The sequence below is a fragment of the Vidua macroura genome, chromosome 25, assembly GCF_024509145.1.
Source record: "Vidua macroura isolate BioBank_ID:100142 chromosome 25, ASM2450914v1, whole genome shotgun sequence".
Classification (NCBI taxonomy): domain Eukaryota; kingdom Metazoa; phylum Chordata; class Aves; order Passeriformes; family Viduidae; genus Vidua; species Vidua macroura.
This window is the reverse complement of record NC_071595.1, coordinates 3,676,443-3,699,965: the sequence shown is the minus strand read 5'-3', so window position 1 is coordinate 3,699,965 and position 23,523 is coordinate 3,676,443. Positions and strand designations below refer to the sequence as shown.

At 46.7% G+C, this 23,523-nt stretch overlaps 1 protein-coding gene across 3 annotated transcripts in view; it reads right to left on the bottom strand.

Annotated features, from left to right (window-relative positions):
* Nucleotides 1–22,510, bottom strand: part of PHACTR4 (phosphatase and actin regulator 4) — a 56,923-nt gene extending 34,413 nt beyond the window's left edge. Inside the window, exons 1-2 of one of the 3 annotated variants that reach the window (XM_053998827.1) lie at nucleotides 22,483–22,510; nucleotides 3,993–4,039 (exon numbers count right to left, since the gene is read on the bottom strand). In XM_053998827.1, coding sequence (XP_053854802.1) covers nucleotides 3,993–4,008 — 16 coding nt within the window. In that variant the 5' untranslated portion in view covers nucleotides 4,009–4,039; nucleotides 22,483–22,510. Of the gene's footprint in view, nucleotides 1–1,865; nucleotides 1,936–3,992; nucleotides 4,040–22,089; nucleotides 22,156–22,482 lie in introns of those variants that run through there. The other 2 variants (XM_053998826.1, XM_053998829.1) reach the window with 2 other exon arrangements.
* Nucleotides 22,511–23,523: the final 1,013 nt, after the last annotated feature.

Below are 23,523 nucleotides of genomic sequence, written 5' to 3'. Positions count from 1 at the left end.
GGTTTAGAATCTCAGAGCATCTGAAGCTATAGCTCTGATTTTTGGGGATAAAGATGGGAATCAGGCAGCCAGCCATGCATCCTGCTGGGAAAAAGCAGCAGAGCTGGTGGGATAAGAACCAAGTATTCATGTTTTCAGCCCTTTCCTCTACTCAGACTACATTTGGAGTCCAAATCTCCAGAAGCAGCAGATTCATATCACACTGATTTCTTTCTGAGGCATGTAACTCAGGCATCAGCTTAGATGCTAAAACAAATTACTTCTTTGTTTGCACAAAGGTGAAGGACTTGAAGCATATTTCCTATTTTTAGGAAGAAAAAAAATGTGAAAAAAGTAGCACAGCAGGAGATAAAGAGGATGAAAGTCAAAGAGGATGAAAGTCAGCATGGAATAAAGCAGTAGCTGCAGAAGATTCTTAAGGCATCCATAAACTTAGTATTTCAGGAGCTTTCTAAAAAAGCAGCTTTGGGTAACAGCCTGTGTGTGCAAAGGCTACTTCATTAATTTCCTCAAATGTTTCACGAAGATTTAGACCTTTTAGGGACTTTAAAGTTCATATCTGAATACCTGCAGAAGAAGTGTGCAAGCATAGGCAGAAACTGTCAACAGAGTGCACAGTACAGGAGGTCAAAGGATCCAACAGCAAACACTTTCCACAAAAAGGCATTCCATGCTCCCTCTGAACCTGTTCATTAATGATTGCTCATTACTGGGCAAGTGAACTGCAGGTCTGCTTCCACCTTAGGTTGATCCAACATGGCAGCAGAGCTTTCAAGGAACCATGAGCAATAAGGTGAGACTTCCCCTGACAAGCACAAAGCTTCCACTTCAATATGTTGCTTTTTAGATCTCCAAGACTTACAGACAGATGAAATACTAGATAGAACACAATCCTTTGACAAAGAGAAAGCTCCTAACCTAGCTCAGATCATGGCAAGGTGAGTGAGTGGTCTTTGGGAGGAAGCCTGGGTAGTGACAGGCAGTAGATGAACAGCAAAAACAGGCTCCAAAAATAGTGTGTGATTCTTGACCTGCACCACAGGAAGGATCTGAAGAAGGGAAAGGTATTCCAGAGACATTTCCCTTCAACAGATCACTTGTGTAGGTGGGACCTTGAGGAAGCTTGGACTGGCAGCATGTGTATATTTAGATTTCATTTGTTCCCCTCCCTAATCTCCATCCTCCCACCAGCACCACTGGCCTCTCCAGGGCAGCATTGTCCCTCCTGCGGGACCAGTGGGGCTGGCGCCGCTGCAACACTGGCACCACCTCTCATCTCCTCACAGAACTCTGCAGCCTCCCCCACTTCAGAACCTCAGCCAAATCCATGTCACTGTAACCTCAGCAGTCTGTACATTCCTGAAGCAAATGCCAGTGACACAGGCACAGCCTACAGGGAAGGAATTCAGTTTTAAGTCCAGCATTAGTGACAAACAAAGATGTGTGAGGCTGCCCTGGCTACAACACCCCCCTCCCCCCCAAATTTATTGCAGAGAAAATCATAGAATCCCAGAATGGTTTGGGTTGGAAGTTCATCCAATTCCACCCTATACCGTGGGCAGGGACACCTTCCACTAGACCAGATTGCTCCAAGCCTCATCCAAACTGGCCTGAAATACTTCCAGGGATGGGGCAGCAATAGCTTCCCTGAGAAATCCATTCCAGTCCCTCACCACCCTCACAGGAAAGAATTTCTTCCTAATATCCCATCCAAACCCATCCTCCTTCAGTTTAACACCACATGTGGCAACTTAACCTACCGTCACTTACTCAGGGCCATGTCCCAGAGTTTGCCAGAAGTTTCTGTGTATTCTTCTCTATACTTAACTCAAGGCAGGGCTGTGAGCAAATTTTAAGCTGTGTACCTGTTCTAGAATACCATGTATGGACAGCTCTGAAACTTCACTGCAGCTGCCTGGAGACCTGGCTTCCACTCGTCCACAGGGATGAGAATGAATTAAAATCTGAAGACAACAGCAAATTTCATTTTTAATTAGCCAGGACAGTCAGCCAAGGAAGGCTCCCCCACCCACCCATGGCTGGTGAAGGCTGACAGCTCAAAAGGATTTACGCTTCCCTGTGCATTCTCAATGGCCATTCCAAGCACACCAGCTCAAACAAGCACCAGCCATGCAGCATTGTGAGTGCAGTTAATATCCAACCATGGAAGGACAGCAATGCATACAAAGCACCAGGCTTGAAGGGAACAAAGGGCGCCGACTTGGGACTTCAGCTCAGCTCCATCTTACCTCACCTCTGGGATCAACCGAGTAGTCCTGAGCTTAGCACTCCGAGAACGAATATCCATAAAAGCAAAGGAATTTCAAGGAAATTATAATGAAAGATCCATCTATTTATTCTGTCTTTAATACAGGGCTCTTGGCTTCCAGCACTAAGAAGGTAAAGCTTCATGACCAGCCACGGGGAGTGTCTGTGCATGCAAAGATCCAGTACAGATCCTCCATCCTAAACTGGTACCGCTCAAGTTGTCCAGAGGGAAAGGTGAAGTAACTTAAGTAAAGTTGGCAAAATGCAAACAGAACATACAGCTTTTCACATCCCAGGCCACCAGCACTCATCAAAACTCAGCACTCTCAGAAACCTCAAAAGGCTCCAGCTCTGTGTCTTACTGATCTAGCCAAAAAATGGGGTTCAACTGCACGTGAAAAAGGACACAAAAGCTTTGTGACGTGACCAGAGGTGGCTGGTGGCAGTCCCAGCACAGGCTGAGTCCTGGTGAATGAGGAGAGCTCACCAACCACAGAATGTCTAGAGATGGGAGGGACCTTGAATATCTTGTTCCACCCCCTGCTGTGGCAGGGACACCTTCCACTAGACCAGATTGCTCAGAGCCTCATTCAACCTGGCCTTAACGTTGCTCAACACCATCCCAGTAATTGAAGCTCTAGAGACTGAAAAACGGCCCTGCTCTGCTGTGCTCTGTCCCAGGGCTGACTAGAAGCTGCCACCTCCACAGGCACTGCCCGAGCCTCAGCTGCTAGTGCCACACTCACTTCACCTTCCACCTCCTCCACAAGTCATCTTTTGGAATTAGTTTGCCACGAGCAAATCAGAAGGGAAGGCAATCACCACAGATTAACTGGCCTTCATCTGCCTCATCAAGCATAGTGCCCTGCTGACAAGTACAACCATTCCCAAAGTTTTCAGGATGGCATCACCTGGCTGCATAGAATAACCCAGAAATATTATTTACGAGTTAGAATCACCAACTGCAGCATCACAGTCCAGAAGATGTGAGACCAATATGCTTCATGAATACTGGTTTCCCACGGTGCAGGCAAGAGTTTTCATGCAAATCTCAGGTCAATGGCAGGGAAAAAATGGGTATTTAACTCCTTTCTTGTAGCCATTTTAGGCAAACAGATGGAAGAGCTCTTCAAGGCAATCTCTAAGCAAAAAAACCTGCGAGTTTTAGTTACAGCCATATCCTTGCATCAGTTAAACCTACCAGCCATGAATTTGATTGCTTCAGGGCAAGCACTACACACTGCCTAAGGCAAGAGATTTAAATTTTAATTTAAAAAAAAATTTTAAATCCTATATCTTACGCAACACAGAGCAACCTAAAGGAATAAATACAGAACAACAGGACCAACCAGAAGCTGATCCTCCTTTTTGCCTTGCCATGTGCCTTGCTCAAATCAGCTCATTGCTTCTGGCCTCTTCCTTATTAAGAAAGGGGATGTTACCTGTTTTCAAGAACTTGAGATAGCCAAGAGATCAGTATTCCAGGTTTCACAGATGGGAGATTCCAAAAAAGATCTTCCATATTTACAGAGCTTCTGTCAGATCTGGTCCACACCACACTACAAATGCAGCTGATGCATCTGCCAAACTACATTATTTTCTAATCACCTTCTACACTTGAAATTAAGACACCAAGCTTAAAGTAATCAGGTTCTTTATGATGCTTAACAAGCAGGACAGGTCAGGTCCATAATCTGTGGTATGATATCTAAGTCCGTACTCACCGGCGTTCTCTTCCATTCCTCTTGTACTCTAGTGTCCAGAGAAATTCCTACAAAAACAGGAAACAAAGTCAACACACAAATTAAAATTTCAAGTGTGAACAAAGCTGAGATTTAGTTTTATTTCTCTATCAGGTCTGCTCAGACTACACAAAAGCAGTGTGGAGGGAACCTAGAGCAGAAATCCTGCCCCAGCTAGGAAGAGTGTGACATTGTCATCCCTCTCTGAAGGCATCAGAAGCTTCTAATCACACACATGCTGTGATGGAAAGAAAAGAGAAACCAAATTAAGGTGACATAATTACAAAGCAGCAATATTTGTTCCCAGGGAAAACATTCCACATCTGTCTCTTCAGGAAGGGATGTGCCTGCTGTAAAAGGGAACAGCCTACTGCTTATCTAGCAAAAGCAGCACAGCACGTGCACAGGAAGTATTTCAGATGTCACACAGCATCAAGGCACATACTTGGGGGGGGGGGGGGGGAAGAGATAAAAAAGAAAGGAATCAAGATTTTAGTATAAAAGCCAGTTTTTTTTCTGAAGAAAGTTTTGAAATGAGACACCAGGGGAACTAAGTTTGGGGAAATCATTATGTGTCTTGATTTTGACAGATTCTGTAGCACAGTAAAAACAGGCTCCGTATTTTAGAAAAAGGGAGGTTCTGTCTTCAAAATTTTGCAGTTCAAACTTAGACAACCGCAACTGGACATGTCAGCAGAACAGCATGGGGTGACTGGGGAAGAACTACAAAATAAGGTTGTTCCAGCGCCGAGGAGTCAAAGCCAGCCTTTATGCATAGCCTACTTCAGCCTTACTTTTTCCTCATGAAGCCCAGGCTAACTCACCACCTTTGGTCCCAGCAGCAAAGCACAGTTTGATGGCTTTAGTTTAATATATCAGCTCATCATCTTCATGTGACAACTTGCTGACTGTGCAGCACGTGCTCAGCTTGTTCAAGAGCACAGAAGCATCCCAGGACTGCAGTGTCAGCGGAGACAACCACAACCATGCTCCAGGCTAGTTCTCTCTGATGCAGCTCAAATTCCATCGCAGCGATGTTTTTGGAATGGAAGGGGGAAACACCTCAACAGAGCCATTAAACCCTCAAAACGTAATTGGGGATCACAGCTTTAAACAGCTTAGAAAAGAGAACAAGTATCTGTACAGGCTTCTGGGCAGCAAACGAGTGGCTCAAGAACATCAGAAGGTTTTGATTTCAGAGGTAGACAGCCACAAGTGCTCAGGAAACACCCTCAATCCCTACAGTCTAATCCATTAACACTGTTAAAATACAGCTTTCACACGCATTTGGATGCATGGTTTGGTGTATTCACATGCTGCATCAAGGACACCATTTGCAAGAACTGGAATGAATGAACTACAGAATCATTTAGGCTGGAAAAACCCTCTAAGATGATTGAGTCCAACCATTAACCCAGCACTGTCAAGACAAACAGTAACCCATGTCCTCAAGTGCCACACCCACATGTTTTTGATTGCTTCCAGGAGTGGTGACTCCAACACTGCTCTGAGCACTGTGCCACGGCGTGACAGCCCTTTTGGTGAAGAAATTTTCCCTGCTATCCAACCTAAAACTCCCTGACACAACTTGAGGCTCTTTTCTCTTATCCTGTCCTTTACTCCTTAGGTGCAGAGCCCGACCCTCATTTGGTCCAATCTCCTGCCAGGGAATGCTCCCCCACTGAAGGCAGAAGAGCCACCACCATCCCTGCCTGCCCTTTCAAGCACACCCTTCTGGGAAGGGAAAGCAGAAGAGAAACTGAAACTGCCATCTCAAGGCCTACTTGAACCTCAGCACAAATGACAGCAGTGCTCCCACTGCTCCCAGGGAGCTGGGTTTAATTTGCCTTTCAAGGGCACTGCTGCACAGGCTGTGCTGAGCTCTGCACTACAAGGGGCACATTTGTGCCTGGAATACTAATCCTGGCAGCCGTCACTGCTGGACACTCGCTGTGCACACCAGAGACAGCTGCCACTGCCCGATGGCACAGCTGGAAGCACCTCAGCCTCTGCTGGGAGGATCTTTCTGAGCAGAACACTAAATCCACAATATCTGGTTATTAACAGAACAAGCATAAAAGGCACATTGGGGGAAAAAAAGTGATGCCAGGGTAGAAGAAGAAGGAGCAAAGTCCGTGCTCCTGCAGCATTGCCGCAGGCTGCCAAAGCAGGAGCACACAGCTCCACCTGCACTAAGGAATGGGTACGTCTCACCAAAGAAATAGATAAAGCAGTGCAGATCCTGCTGCCAGCATTAACTACGAGTGGCTAATTGGAAAGCTGTATCCTGGAATAGTATTTGAGATAACCCACTCCACGGAACAGCAATTTGCTTTTATCCCCTACTGTCACAGGTTTCCCAGATACCTACTTCTGAAAAAAACATGGCTTTTTCATTTCCTCTAGCATGACATGCCACAGCTCCTCTGAATATTCAAGTCCTCTGACTGCCCTACATTCCCTGGGCCTGACAGCTGTGTGAAATTCCTGTTTCTGAGGGCCCTGTTGCTGGCACAGCTCAGCAGCTTTCAGTGCTCAGGACTCTCCCCTGCCCCTCTGGTACTCTGGCCACCACAGCAGCAGAACCACGGTCTTTGTCTGCCTCGAGACTTCAAACACTTTACAGCTTTTTCCCCAGCTCTTTGTACCACTCTAGGAATATATTCCTGTTCCACTGACCCGGCTCTGAACTCCTGCAGTAAAGTGATGGCTTCTTTCAGCTAGGCAGCTAATCCACACACAATAGAAAACAACTGTTTTGCAGCAATGCTGGAATGTTTTGTACCCTACTTCTTCAGTCTTAACACACTCCCTGCTGCACAGGGAATTTTGTCTTTCCCAGCTCTGCCCATGTGCTCACATTCTCCCCCAGCAACACAAACCAGCCCAATTCCAGACTCTGGACCTCCTCCCATGCCTTCCTATCCATTCCCTGCACCAGCACCGATCCAGCTGCTCTGGGAACAGTCAAAGCTGACCCAGATGCACACCAAGCATGTCCAGAGGAGTGGGCTGGGAATGACAGGACCTTGACAGCCCCAGCTCAAACCGCCATGAGGCTGCACACCAAGGTGCCGCTGTTTGTTCCAGCCTTGGGCAGTCCACATCCATGAGCTTTACTGAATACCCCTTTACAGCTTCCCCCTTTCCTCATTTTCAGCAATCCTTACCCAGACCTCTGGAATATTAACCATTCAGCTTCCTTCAGAATGAAGCTCATTAGCTGGACCCTTCTGTCCTCTCTGCTCATCTCCTTCAGTAACATGAACAGCTTCCTTCAAAAGACTACAGCTTGCTTCCAAAAGTCCAGCTAAAACCTAAGCCCATGTTGGTTGTTTTTCCCAACTAAACTAGAAAACTGACAACTCTTCCAAGCAGAAGTGGCACATTACTTCTCCACAGTGGCTGCCAACAGGCTTGCCTGAGGCATGGAAACGAAGTTTCCATGCTGGCTCAGCTCTAAATCACCATTCCAGAGAGGGACACGACAGCAGCTGGGCAGCTACCACAGGGCTTTTACTGCAATGAGACGCAAAACCCAAAGCTGCCTTGGAAAAAAATGCATGTGGGGGAGAGAAAGGATGTTCTTATAACTGTTTGGAACTATATCCACCAGTTGGAAGGAAAAGGAAGGGTTAACACACCCATAGCTTGAGGAACATGGTCCTGCATTAATACAGACCATGACCCATGAAATTAAACAAGCTCACCTGACAACTCCCAGGTGATTATTCATTTTGACCTAATATGGTGCTAGTAACAGCCAATAAACAAATATTATATTATCGCTCATTCTGCCACTTCAGCTCTTTGCTTTACACTACTTTAAAAACTACATTACTGCAGCAGCACCCAGAAGGTCCCACTGGGGCAGATGACAAGAGCCCAGCAAAGGGTCGAGGCTGCCCACAACAGTTCACCATCATAACAAGAAAAAGTCAACACCAGGAATAAGGCCAGCTGGGAGATGGAAGCCAGGCACAGAGCAGCCCGAGTTCTCACTCAGAGAACATCCTGAGTCTTCCTCCCTGATTTGCCAAACTCCACACAAATGGTTGATCCAAGCCATCAGGACTCTCCCCAGCTGCAAATGTTTCTCAAGGGCCAGGCTTACGAACCCTCCCCAACTAGCCCGTGGATCTGGCTGCCTGTTCCTTTTTACAAATGCAATTTCAAAAATAAAATCAACATTATCTCACCAATAATTACTCCTTCCAGGAAGACAGATGAGCGGATTTTTGCAAAGCTGAGATAACTCCACCTAATGCCATGGGTCTGTTGGCCATGAAGCTCCATCGGGTCCTCAGGGGGAGGGCTAAAGAAACTCATGTTATCTGCCAGCAGTGAGATTAAGAGCATGGTAAACAATATTAAAATTCTGTTCTACAAAGCAGAATACCTCAACAGCACCAAATATTCTACCAAAGGACAGATTACAGCATGGGTGCACAACTGGAGTTTAAGTATTACAAGGGAAATTCTTAAAAAGCCTAAATAGATCAACCATACCAAATGCCCTAGTACAGATGACAAGACAAGGTGTAAAGGTGTAATTAACCTCTTGTCGCATAGAGTGGTACAAAGGGGAAGAGATGCACAAGCCCCTTTTTTCAAGTCAATGAAAATGGATGCCAAAAAGCTCCATCTCCATCTAAAAACAAACCAGCTCCACCTAGAAGTCTTGGTTTCCTCATGTCCTTTGCTCATATCATTTGCTGGTTTCTGCAAATTGCTGGAACTACAAATGCTGGTTTCAAATCCTCTGAGCAGCCTCGGCTGACCCAGTTTGTTCTGCACTCATCACACACTGAGCAGTGGAGAGGTCAGTTGGAGGGAAATCAGAATATTCCTCCTCAGTAAAACTGCACAGATTACACCCAGTTGTTATGCAGCCTAACGTGGCAACATGCCAATTAACGGGGTGCACCACTAATTAACAGCCTAGCAGTTTCCCTCTCTTTCCAAGGATCCCAACACTACAAGCATTTTTGCACTTGTTGGGAAGCAACGGCTTTGAGCAGGAGCACAGCAGCTGGTTAGCACAAGGAATGGGTTTTGTGAAAGAAGTGGAAAAATCAGACGTTAGCATAACAACTCTATGTGCAATTTAAATAGAAAATTTGAATAACCAGGATTGAAAACCTCAATACAGTTCATATTACAGTCAATGAAACCAGTGGCTTTTTGTCACAGATTTAACATTTGATAAGTGGCTCCCCATACAAACTGCAAATGTTTTCCAGCAGCTCAGTAGCTGCCTGTGGGTGGCACAGTAATATAAGGTTACCAGACAGGAACTGGAAAGGGAAGGGAGCTGCATCCTCCTGGGCTGCGCCACGGGGAAGGTGAGTGGCTTTTTCCAACACCTGGGCAAAAGTAAACCTTAAAAGTACTCAAGGACATGCTGTGCAGAACATTGGAGTGGGACTCCAGACCCCAGACTGCTCTAGCAAAGAATCTCTGAGGTTAGAAAAGATCTCCAGGATCATTGAGTCCAACCTGTGACCAACCACCACGTTGTCAACCAGAGCAGAATGCCACATCCAGTCGTTCCTTGAGCACCTCCAGGGATAGTGAGAGTTGGACACTGGACAAGGCCCTTTGTTTATACATGCCTCAGTTTCCCCCGAGAAGGGATTAACTTCTTCTGTAAAGCAATTCAAATGCAAATTAAAACTTGCAATACTCTATTTCCTACAGACTTTCACCTTATGTGAAAGTAGTACGTGGACACTTTATCTCACAAACCAAACACAGCAAGTTCTTCCATACTTCTGTTTGAAACAGACCATAAAAAGTCTGAAAAAGCCACTCTAGCCTCTCCCAGGTGTTTCTGTTCACTGAAGGAGCCAAATCTGGAACAAAAACCTGGTATTCACCAAACCTGTAACAAAAAGCCAGCAGCCTATAGGAAAGTATAGCACATACGAACACAGCATAGCTTCTGCACCAGCCCACAGTGACAAATGCTATTTCTATTTAGCTCTTAGTATGGGAGACACTTCTAATTTGCCTCTAGACCTGCTTACAGCTGATCCACCACTCTGGAGGTGCAGATACATGCAGAGAAAAAACGGCAGTATGAATAAGAGCAAACCAGCTCCGCTTTTCACTGTCCTTGAAGTGGCTGAAGCCACTGGAACTGGCACATTTTCCTCGTGTCTTGCTGCACAACTGATTTCAGGACAATAGGGCTTGTCAGAAATTAAAATTGCTTTGTGGTCTGCAAATGCCCGCTCATGCAACAGCTCATTCTTGTACAACACCTCACAGGGAATTTAAATTCATGTAGCTGCTCCATCCCTGGAAGTGTCCAAAGCCAGGTTGGATGGGGTTTGGAGCAACCTGGGGTAGTGAAAGGTGTGCCTGCCCATGGCAGGGGGTAGAACTGGATGAGTTTCAAGGTCCCTTCCAACCCAAACCATCCTAGGATTCTATGGTTTATACCTGATGAATGCTGAGCAAACATGAGCTCAGTCCTCTGCATGTGCCTGTCTGCCACAAAGGATCCAAATGAGCTTGTTTGGATATATCCAAGCAAACCTCTCATCCTGGACCCACTGTTACGGGGAGCAGCTGAGGACTGTGGGTTGCACATATTAGCTGACCTATAATAATCTGTGTCAGTTCTGTAACACACCCCCAAAAGGCACAAAATAACAGGGTTACTTATTTACCTCTGGCTTCTGGGGTAAAACTCAAACCACCTCTGCCTTCATTTAGTGGTTTCCATTTTCATCAAACTTTGAATAAAAACTTAGCAGCTGAGTACTCGTTCAGTGCTGTGGTCATGCCCCTGTAATTTTGACACAATAGACAATTTCATTTGCAACCACCATTTCCTCCCCAGAATGAGGCCACTTTTAGTCTCAGCCACTGCAGAGCCCATTTGAAAAGTGTTTCTTTTCGCCTCTATTTAAAAAGTGAGAGGAATGAGCTTAACCACCATCAAAGCACTAAAATGAATTTGTTAGAAAGCTCACCTGAACTCCCCAAAATCCTGCAGCAGCAGAGCTGAATTTGCAATCCTGCCATAAGGGTCTTTCCCAAAGCACCCTGAATGCCCAACTGCTTCCTGGGATAAACAGCCCACAGGGTTTGTGCAGTCAGATTAAACCCCATGCTTTCCCTGCTGCACGTTCCAGCACATAAACCAGGCATCTCTAATCAAATTCCACAAAGGTAATGCAATGTTCTCACTTGAAAAAATATGAGATACAGGAAACCTATGCTGTGTAGGTGTTGTTGTCAACTTACAGAGTCAACGCTTTTTGACTGGGAACAGCTCACCTGTTTGAAATTCAAGCTCTTTCTGAATCAACTCTGGAATTACATCACAATCTATAGGAGCATTACATTTCACCTTTTGAAGCAGATTTTGCCAAGCAGTTCATGTAGTTTGAAATTCAGTTGTAGCCTTATTTTTTTTCTTTCTTTCTCACTAGCATAATTTCAAATTATTTCTGATTAAGATATCAAATTTCCTTGAAGAAGCCCTCCTCAGGCAATTATTTTCTTGCAAAGCTCCAGCTTTAATAAAAAGGTGCCCAGGCTTTAAATAGGACAGCAGAGAAATTAATTCCCACTACTGATCTGGCAAAGTCTTTATAACATAAGTGTAGGCAGCGAGGCATCCCATTGTGAAAATAAGCTCATAAAGCTTCTGAATGAGAACATTTTCTTAAAAAGAAAAAAAAAATCTTTTGTAGTTCTCATCGTTGTGCACAAAGTTTATGAAGCAGCAACACTGATTGCCCGGGGATGGTGCTTAGTGTAACCATCTCACCTACTGGGCCACAAGTTGATTTTAATCTCAGGTGCAAGTTGTGCCTTTCCTAGTGCTCTTACAAATGCCTCCAGTCAGGGACACAATGGTGGAATGGTTTGGGTTGGAAGGGCCTTTAAAGATCATCTAATTCCAACCTTCCTGCCATAGGCAGAGACATCTTCCACTAGACTATGTTGCTCAGCACATGGTCACTCATCTTTTAGGTTTTGGTCTGATATACTCCTCCAAATAATCTTTAATTAAATCTTAAATGGGATAATCTTAAAGACAGTAATCTCCTGGAACTCCCCCAAGAAAGGAATGTTTCAGCTATCTTCTCTCATCACCACTCTAACTTTCCATTAGAAATGACATTTTCCAGCCAACACATTTAGTTGCATTAAGAGCTCAACAAAACTATCAGGGCTTCTTTCCAGGCACAAAAGGACCTTCCACAGTAACAAAGGTTGAAAAAACACCCAACTGAAGCGCCAAATCTCTCCTCCTGCCCTGCAGGCAGGCTAGCTGACCTGGGCCAGGAAGGCAACCAGGAAAAAATGCTCTTCTCCAACTGTGCAAATTAAATCAAGGGAATCATTATAACACCAAGGAGCAGAGAGGACTTTAAAATTAGAGAAAACATCAACATCTCAAATATTCTCGAGGCACAGGAGCTGAGGAAATGCCATGGGATGGGCTGTATTAACAGGAAGGTTGCTGGACATAGCTCTGCACACCTGGCATGAGGAGCCCCTGGTTCACAAGCAGAGGATCCTCCACAAGACATGCCTTAGGAGCACTCCAGGTACCTCCAGTAGCTCCCAGCCCTTCCCTGTACAGGAACCAGAGATCTTATGGAGCAGCTGACTCCAGCCAAAACCAGCCTGGTGCAGAAGCAGCTGGCTTGAATGTAGTCCAGTTCCTCAATTTGTTTGTCACATGGGCCACAACCAGTTATCGGAGAATAAGGGAAGGGAGTGAATACACAGGACCTGCTCGGCAGCAACAGCACTTTTGGAAGTTTACACAGCTGCAGCCCCACACAGGGCTGCAGTGTTGGTCCTCGCAGCCAAGGGCTAGGACTGGGCTTGGGAGACATCAAGTCAGGCTTCCCAGCACCAAACAGGCTTGAAAAATCTGACATGAATCATAGATCTTGCCACTCCTCTATCCCTTTTCCCACTGCAAACACCAGAGGGAAGGTGCCACCCTTATCTCTCCATGCTGTTTGAGCCAGGTTGATCACCAGGCCATGAGTACCTATAGTGCATAATCTCAGAGCATCTGTGACAAACCAAGATTCTTCACTCATATCTATAAGATTATTTGAGTTCTCTGCTACAAAACTACTCTTAAACTCCTCCAGTACACCTAGAAGCAAAAACCTAAAGCCAACTGATCCCAAAAGCACCAGGATTTCTCAGCCCTAGGTTTTGAAATAAGCAGGACCTCGCTGATCATAACTCAAGGGCAGGCATTACCCAGGAATTCCAGTTTAACCAGTTCCACGCTTTCTAACCCTCATTCCTCCCACTTTCTTGGAACAACAGGCAGCCACAAAACCCTGCACCAATCTATACCGGAATAAACAACTCATTGCAATGAAAAGCCACCTGCTCCCCCCACACAGTTAAAAGCATTTCCAAATTCCAGCTCTCTCTCAGCCAGCACAGATGGACACACCAGGCACACAGACACCCACTTTGCTTCCAGCACAGCTTTTGTCCTGCTGAGACACAAAAGCCCAATGGCAGAGGCTGCCTCCATCAGAGCTGTTTTGTTAAGGGATCACGACATAAACCAGCAATCCTCCAGCCACAAAAACAGTTTAGACTCGCTCCTAGCATACTTAAATTGCAATTTGCTAAAACACACAGGCACTCTCTGGCTTTTGGGGAACACATCCCTCCACTGGCGGATCACATCCTGAGATCTGACTAATGCATCACCTGCCCCACATGTCCCCAGATGATTAAATTTAACATGTAACAGCTCAGTCATCACCAGAGATTTTCACTTTCTTGCACACCCTACTTCTGTCCAGGGCAATTCTGCAGGAAGTAAATAACCTCTTTCCAAAGGAAGTGATAGGCCCAAGAGCAGGCAATAAAACACTAAAATGGAGGCTGAATTCTGCCTTGCTCACTCCTGCTGGACCTGGCCTGTAATCCCTCAAGTGTGGTGGCATTTAGGGTAGCCTAGGATGGGCAGCAGGAACAGGACTATGGAGGCAAATGGAGGCCTGGCCACCAGAGACTGCTCAATACTCACTCGGATACTGCTGCCTTTGCCAAGACAAAAAACAGCACAAGAGGCTGTTCCTGCAGTGCACACCGAGCTCCAAAAGCACCAGACACTGACATCTCCTTCCCTGCTCCTGTGCTTCTGGTTCCTGTGCTGTTCAGCGAGTCTGGCCATCTGCAGAACGCTTCCATTAGACACTGGCTACCCACAGGACAGACTCCTGCTGTGGTTAATCACTGTCCCTGCAGACCTAAGGCAGAGCTGGTGTCCCACAGCTCCTTGTCCCTGCAGGAGCTGTGGGCTGGCACAGCTCTTCTATCCACACTGCACTGCCCTGGTGCCACTCTCTCCCTCTTGGCACCCCAAGCACAAGGGGAAGAGTTTCTGAGCACAGTGATCACGTTGCCCAAGACCAATTCTCCCAGTCCCCTCAAGTGTACAGGGATCTAGCTCTATCTGCAAGATTCATTCATCCTATCAAAACAGCTCAGGAACTGTTTCTGTCATCTTTTGCCTTTCAACTTAGCTTTATTTGAAGACAAATGCTAATATCCTTTACAAAAAATCCAAATCTGATCCAAAACCAGACACATCACTGGAATGAATCACACAGCGCTATTAATTCTCCCACCCATCAAAACAGAAATGTCTCACCTTGCAAAGCAATTGTAGTGGTTACCCAGGCTCACAGGAATCTGTCCCATCTGTTAAAAATCTGGGTGCACTAAATAAGACTATTTGACAAGCACTCTGCTGAAAGGCAGCAAACATTTCACCCCACAATGGCTACTTCAAACCTAGACAGTGATTACAGGTAGCTGAGCTAGGTTCCTATCAGCCAGCATAAACACAGCCTCCCAAGAAAGAATTCCTTTTGAAGACTGAGCTTGTAGGGACACTAAATTCCAGGATCAAGCCTGCAACTGTGAGAAAGCTTCACAAAGTCAAGCTTGGAAGATCTCGCACTCCAAACTGCTACAATCAAAAGCAGGGAACAAAGTGTTCTTGCCTTCAACACTAACAGAAATGGCAAATAAACAGGACATGCACTTCACCTGCACACAGTCTGCCTAACAGACAAAGCCTCTCTGATTTCCAGCTCCAAGGGACACCCACAATAAAACAGGAGCTATTCACTGTGAAGGAGGAGACAGGAATAGCACCCCCAGAGCTGAGCAGTGCTGCATCCACCACCCCAGTTCCCTGTGCACTGCACTCCCAAATGCTTTAGTGCTGCATTTTGAACAGCAGGTTAAGCCCATTCATTCACATGGGCAAAAGTCAGCCTGCTGCTGCTGATCCCCATGCACAGGAAGTTAAACACAACAATTTTCAGCCAACATCTCCAACAGACTCTTGGCAAAGGACACGTTCTCCTCCTGTTTAATGGAGATACAAATCCATTCCCAACAGATTCCTGTTTCAACTGCATTAGTTGTCACAAGCAAGTGACATGCCACACCAGAACCAGAATTTTCGACAAGGAAGCTTTATTTGCTTTTAAAGTGCTCACGCTCAAAAGAGGGTAAGGATGAAGAGAGTATGATCAATGCTGGCAAATGTTAAACTGTCACACTTCCCCAAAAGCAGCCTTAACATGAGCTCCAAATGAGGTTTTGTTGAAGCCAAATTATCAGCAGCACTGTCAGCCATCCTAAAGAACTCTCATCCCACTGAGGGACCCAACAGCTAGTGCCCTTCTCCAGGATCAACATTCTGCTCCAAGTACAAGAACACAACATATTTTATAGGACACCAGAGCAAGGCGACATGTGGCTCTAAATCCACACAAAACCACCACATCATCTTGAGGATGCAAATCAAACCCCTTGCTGCTGGCATTAAGAACGAAAATTGCTTCCTGCACCAAAGTCACCTTGGAAATACCAAAGAATTAAAGAATTTTAGCTTTCAGTACAACAGGACCAAACCACAGTCGTATTATGAGCCAACATAATACGGCCCTGAGGGATGTATTTGTGGAGAACACAGGAAGACTGAAGTCTACAATCACAGGTTCAATTATCTTAAATGATAATCAAAAGGTAGTAAGATAAACATTCACATCAGCATAAGGAATCCTACTCTGCATTTACTCAGCAGTGCAGCCACACATGACAGGACAAAGCAATGCTCACAACATAATATTAAAAACAGTAATACTATTAAAATGAAAGAGCTGTTTCAGTACTCATTACATGCACCAGAAACACAGAATAGCCTTCAATATTATCCCCTATGAAATGACTCTGCTCAGCAAGAACACAGGAATGAATCGGCCACAACATTCACGCGAACTTGCAGTGGACTAAGAGCAAACTCCACCTGCTCGTTAAAGATTTCACTGCTATAGAAACTATGATTAAATACACAGAGCCATGATTCAGCCACCTGAAACGAAGGTACGCCTCAGCAGGCACAGCAGCACCCAGCACACTGACATTTCAGTCACCACCGGCCCCCCAAAACTGTGACATCATGCAGAAATACAGCTTTATCCAGACATTTCAGCTCCCACAAACATTTAATCTTTCTTACCTTTGGGGCTGGTTGTTTTAGGGGCTCTCTTAGTTTTGGCACTGCTTAAAGCTGCACACGCCCCTTTACAGGAACAGCAAACAGGCTCCAAATCCATTTTGCCACAAGTGGATAAAGCACCTAAAAGCAAAGCCCTGATACCTCTGGACCAGCTGTGTCCCTGCACTGCAATTCCAATCAAGCCCACAGAAAAGCAGGAGGAAGATGGCAGGGCTTACCAGCAGCTCCTCAGTCTAGTCTCTGAACAAGTGGATTTAAAAGAGGTTTAATTTTCCCAGAAGCTAATGCTCTCAAATCTAAATAAATCCTCCAAAAGAGATTATCCATAAATTTACTAGTTAGAAATGTTAATGTATCCAGTGCTTATGCAAGGACCGCTGCTCTCCATGCAAGAGTATATATCACCTATACAATTCCATATTAGAGAAACGGATTTCTAGTAGTTTCTCCCCCATGTCCCTTTCCATGCTGAAATGTAGCACAGCAGCTTTATAAATCCCACTTCCCAAGAGCAGCGGGAATTTACTGCAGAATCAACGCAAACTTTTTTTTTATTTCACCGAAAAAGCTCTTAAAAATCCCCCCTTGCAAAATAACAATACAAAAAGCAAGTCCACAGACAGGAAAGCCCAGTGTGAAACCTGAATAAGCATTTAAATAAAAACATTGCAGAGTTAAAACTTCAAATTACACATTCACAAAATACAGGACAAGGTGAAAATCAAGAAACAATTCCTTGAACACAGCTGACGCTGGACGTACCCAACATACCAAAACACTTCCTCCTGTTATTCATACTCTATTTACTAAAGGGCCCACCTACACACCATATGACACAGACCAGGATGGGACTAGACCAGTAGAACCTGGCTGCTAATTATGGCCCTTAAGGCTGAGATGAATTAATTTGTCCCTCTAGCTATAAACAGGAGGATGACATTCTCACTAACCACAGGTCATTTTGGAGAGGATAGACAGAAGGATGAAACAAGGAAAAAGTGACTTGCCTGACATCAAACACCACAACAGCAACATAGCTGGGAGCTAAATCAGGCCTCCTGTCCACCTCAGCAACCTTATTTTTCCTGGACTCACAGGTGGTAAGTAGAGAGAACACAGTCATTAAAATATAGATTGAAGGTTTCATTTGGAGGCTAGAAGTAGATGTGGAATAATACTGGTTAGTGTAATCACTAGTGTCGCATTGATTTTGGGGATCCAGCAGCCTCCCAACAATCCTTCATCCCACTTCCCCAGCCTGATACCCTCATGGAGGTTTTTGCAGGTGACCAGACTGCAGCACATTCAGGACACCTCGCACAGCCAGCTTAATAGATTCAACCTGGAAATTCCCCCCTTTCTTTCCTTTTGCACAGTGAGAACGGCCGATCCCCCGACCTACAGCAGCGAGTTCAGCTGCTGACAGACATCCCAGATTTGATTTTGAGCAGGACAGAAGGATTAGTCAAGAGAACACAACCTTCAAAGGCATGTGACTGCAGCCAAAGTCCCCTGAAAACTGGCACAGTGACATGCTTTGTTCAAAGCTTGAATACTCCGAAGACAACAACCTTTGGCTTTATCCCCCATCCATAAACACCTCTGGAAGCTTCAAGTCCATGAGCACAGCCTAAGACACAGCTTGTGATCCCAACCTCAAGGCCACATCCAGCAATAATCTCTTTTTTTGCTAAGTCGCCCTCTGCAACACAGTGCTTACACAGTGAGAGGTCTGAGCATGGCCCACTGTGCAGACACCAAACGAGTCAGTGCTTCCCAAACTTTGATCCAAGGTTACAAATCAAGGCTTTTCTGTAAGATTAGGGCCAAATTTTTCTTGATTGCACCCTTAAAAGCTAAGGGAAAGAAAAGTACATAAAGAGAGGTTCACCCTTCCCACAGACAAGTGTGAGGTGATGAAGGAAGCCCATATGGGGCAGCCTACAGTTTAAATCAATGGTGGGGATTAATCTTGATGTATTTTAGACAACTGAGTCTGTGGCGACACAGCTGTAATTAAGAGGTTAACTTTTGGGGCTTGGTTAACTAAAGGAAAACCTTTAGGTACTGGCAGCCAAGAGATTCCTGCTTTTAGCAGCAGCTTTCTGGAGCTGACAAAAGGTTCAAACCTCTAACAGCAGAAAACTTTACCGAAGTCAAATGATCTTTCCTAAAAGTGTTTCAAAAGACACCGACTGCACAGAAGTGCCAGGCTTGCATAAATCGACCTCATCAGTATGCACCTTGTTTTGCCCCATGACACTCAGCAGATGTGGTTAATTAGTCCTTGATAATGAATTGCCCATCACGACTGCAGGAGGCTGGTAGGTGAGCAATTCCTAACTGTGCTTTGGAATTAGTATGCAAAAAGCATAAACACTAAAGAATAAAGTTAACAATTTGTTTACCCCTTCCCTCACTCCTCCAAAGCTGCTACCAGCCAAAGGCTCAGGGAAAAGAAATAATAAATATATTTCCAGTGTTCAGCAGAGAGAAACCATTTGGACTGCTGTCAATTTTCCTATCTTTGCCACCAGCGCTTTGTGTTATTTCTCTCAACTCATTCAAGTTAGGAGATGAAGCCTGGTCTTTTGGCTAATAGCATTTAAAGCCTCTCTCTGGAGATAATTAGCCCTCCCTCCCCCATCCCATCCTCAGCAGAAAGAGCAGAGAGTCAGCAATAAACAAAGAAATTCAGGCAGTGACAATCAGGGTATAGCTGCGACCAAAGTTGCCTCTCACCTCCCTATCTCAGCACAGCTGAGAATCAAAAACAAGTGACACCACAAGCAATAGAACGAACAACACAAGAATTTTCAGATTAAGGGCTTCATCATTTTGAAATCAGGAAAACAGCAACTCCTCATCTACAAGAAGCAAAATACCAACGTGTAGATGCTCTGCCCGGTCACCTTCCAACCCGGACAGACCGTCCTGAGTCATCCAAAATCAGCAGATAAGAGCAAGAATTGGGAAAGCTGCAGCCTTTTACCTCTGGTTCCAGTCCTGTCACCCAGCCATTGGCAAATCACAACCACCTCCACACCTCAACTTCTACTGAGATATAGTAAATCCCCTGGGCAGAGGAAAAATTAAGGGCAGTCACGGATGGGAAAGCACCTCTGCTGAAGACTGACAAACTTCTGTGTATCTATATGCCAACTCCTCCCATGGAATCTGCCCTTGGATTCAGGGGCACAGTTTGGAAGGAGTTAAACTCCAGCCATGGGGATGAGCAGCCATGCTGGCTGCTGCATTCCTTGCCTAACCATGACCCCACTGTGCAGGGAAGAGCTGGGAATAGTTATCACCAGAGCACTGACACGTCAGCAACAGCGACTAATTAACTGATAAAAATAGATCTCTGAAAGGGCTTTTCTCCCCTCAACACAAAGCTGAGCCCCAACGCTGCCACAGTTGCACATCCATTAGTTTTCCACAGGCTCCAAACTTGCCAGCAAAAAATAAAAGCATTCTCACACTCAGAAAAATAAACCCACATGGCCCTTGTATGCAGAAAATCACTGCTAAGGAGAATTAGGGAACTGATTATGAATGACCTGGAGCATTTCCACTCCCACCTTAATGGATGCAGGAGCAAGATGATGTCTTTGCCCCCAACAGCCCTTACCAGCTTCCCTGCAGCCCAAAGTTCCAGTTTTGCCTGAAAATGACATGTTTTGAGGTAATCCAAATGATCCCAAGGATATTTGCAGCTTTCTTCACTCATGGAGTCACTGAGACCAGCCAGAAAAACCCAGTTCTGTTTTAAGCCCCCCTCCCCACACCCAGACAGGGGTTTTGTACAGCTTGTAACTAAGTATTCATCACCAGCTAAATAAACCTGCAGGAACCACAGTCTCAGCAATTTTTAATACATAGAATGCTCCAACACATGCCAAACACAATGAAATTTGATCAAAATAGAAGCTATTTGTTTAAATACAAATTATTTGGCTCTCAAAACTGTTATCAGATTGAACTGGAAATCAAATTAACCAGTGACTTAATGAAGTAGAAGGCTGTATAATCACTGATCCAGCAGCATAAAAACAAGGATGCAATCACATTCCCCTTGTTTGTGGCACTGTCCCACGCTTTCAACAGGACTCCCTCTCCATCTCCCAGGGCCTGAGTATGCTTGGTGCCTCAGACACAGCTCATTCCCGTGATAATCCAGAAAGAAAATGCTCCTTGCAAAAACGCTCTGATACGTTACCAGATAACAGAGTATCGCCTGTGAAAGGACACACTGACACCTCTGAAACCACCTTGACTTGGGACAGAACAGTGCAGTCATTCCCAGCACTGTTGGCAAGAACAGGTTTAAACCTACTCTGAATGAGAAAGGGGTTTTGTTGCCATCACTGTTCAGATATTCAGCTTCAGTTGGTGTAACTGTGACAGCCCTGTCCCTCACAACTGGCCTCATTTTGGCTCTATTTTGCCCTTTTCGGCACTCTTCACAGAAAGGAATTTAAACCATGTAAAGTTGACGATTTTAGGTGTTGTCTACTCTTAAAAGCAGTTTGAATACATTCCCTTTTCCCTGTTTGAAGAGCATCAGGCACTCCTGAGGAAATCGCAGCAGGGAGAGGAATCCAATTACACTCGCTTGCATCTTCTTTAGCACATCAAACCAACTCAGCTGAACATCGTTGACCCACCAAGAGTAGACTGTGGAAGCTTCAGCTGTCCCCCTCCCCGATTCTGCATTGAACTTGCTTTTGAAAAACAGGAACATCATGAAACTTTCAACTTTAGCACTCACTCCTCTACAATTCCAGCTTTCTTTAAGCATTAAAGAAGCAGTTACAAGGAGAAGACACTCCTGGGAAATCTCAGTACACCCTTCCAATACTTGAAGGAAGATTATAAAAAGGAGAGTGACTTTTTATACAGGCAGAAAGTGATAGGACAAGTGAGGCAGTTTTAAACTCAACAAGGAGACTTAGATGAATATTGGGAAGGAATTCTTCCCTGTGAGGCAGGGAGGCCCTGGCACAGAAGCTGGGGCTGCCCCTGGATCCCTGGCAGTGCCCAAGGCCAGGCTGGAGAGGGCTTGGAGCAGCCTGGGACAGTTGGAAGGTGTCCCTGCCATGGCAGGGGGTGATACAAAAGCAGCTTTAAGGTCGCTTCCAACTCAAGTCATTCTGGGATCCCTTGACTCCCACCTCTCTTTCTAGGCTTGCAGAAGCAGCATTTAAACATCCTAAAGCTTAAAGAGCTTTATCGTTTATTTCAGCCTCAGCTGAGCACCTTCTCACATAATTTACTTTCTTTGCAGTATTTCAGTGCCAGAGAAGGGCACCGAGCCCTCGCCTACCTCCACCTGGACAAACACAACCCAATGCAAAGCACAGAGGTAAATAATTCATCTGCGTGCAAACAGAGGGAAAGAACAATTAAGCCAGAAAGCACAACGGGGACGTTTCAGATTTCAGTCAACATTAAGGCAGGCGAGATCAAACAAAGAAATACCAACGGGGCTGCCTCAGAGGGAACTTTGGGGAAGCTGGAAACACTCACGGCAAGGCATAGGAGGGCGGCAGGGACGAAACCCCGGGTTTTATTGGAGTCCCAGCCCAAGCCGCTCCGGGTTTCCGAACCGCCCTTCGGAGGACAGAGGCGAACAGGACGAGAACTCCGCTTCTTGTGCTCAGAGCCAGCGTGCGGGTGCGTGTGACCCGCGAGCCGATCCCCGCAGCCTCTCCGGCGGGACGGCCCCGGCGCGGTCTCCGCAGAGCCCGGGCCCTCCGCGGCATCCCCGGGTGCCCTCGGCTTCCCCTCCGTGACCGCCCCTCTCGCCCCCCGCCCCGAAGCGCTGCCCTGGGCAGGGGGTTCGGCAGGGCCGAGCCGGGGCTCTCCGGACCCGTCCTTCCCCCGCCGTGCCGGCGCTCCCGGGCCCCCGCCCGCCCTCACCTGCCGCCGCCGCCGCCGCCGGGACGCGCCGCCGGAAGTGGCGTACAGGGCATGCCGGGAGATGTAGTGCGGCCGGCGCGGACACGCCCCGGGTGGGAGGACACGCCCCCCAGAAGAGCGGAGGGAGGACACGTGCGGATTTGGGGTTGGGGGAGTTCGGGGTCAAGGGGCAAGAGGGGATTTGGGGTGGGGGGTGATCTGGTGCTGGGAGAGGTTGGAGGGAGGCTCTGATGCCAGAGAGTGACTGGTCGTGGGGGTTTGGGAGTGTTGGGAGGATGAGACTTTGGGGTCAGGGCGTGAGTGGGATTGTGGGGCTTTGGGGTGGGGGGTGCTGGGAGTTTGGGGTGAGGCTTTGGGTTTCGAGATGGGGGCTGCGGGGGCTTGCTATAGGGGGTAATGGATTGCAGGGGGTGTAGGAGTGGGACGCTGTGGTCAGAGGATGACAGGGGTCATGGAGAGCTGGCATGGGAGGGTTGGGAGGGCTGGGATGAGCCTTTGGAGTTTGTCCGCAGGATCCTGAGATGATTCCCTGGGCTACCTCGGAGGTGGATTTAGCCTTTAACACTCCGGCAAGGGAAATGTCACCCTGCAAATCTCAGGGCTCCGGAGGGAGCCGCTGGCGCGACCCCCCCGCACCACAGCCTGGTCCAGTGCAAGGGTGGGACAAGATGAGTTTTAAGGTCCTTCCAAGCCGAACCATTTTGGGTCACAGCGGGGCTGGTCCCAGCGCTCGGTCCGTGGCTTCCAGCGAGCGGCGCTGCCGCCCCGGGAAAGCCGCAGAGCGGCGGGGAGGGGGCGGGGGGCCCGGGGGGACCCACGGGTCTCGAAGCCCAGCCCGGGCCGGTCCCCCCGGGGTTCTGTGATCATCCATTCCAGCCATGTAGCGGATCCAGGTCTGCTTGCATCTGTCGGGAATGAGCTGTCCACACTCAGGGCACGGGTATTTCTCATCTCCAGCCCTGCATGAACCCCGGAACAGCGAGGGCAGCGAGGCCCCAGGAATGCCGACTTTGCAAAGCTCTTTGGGCTCCATCAGTCTTA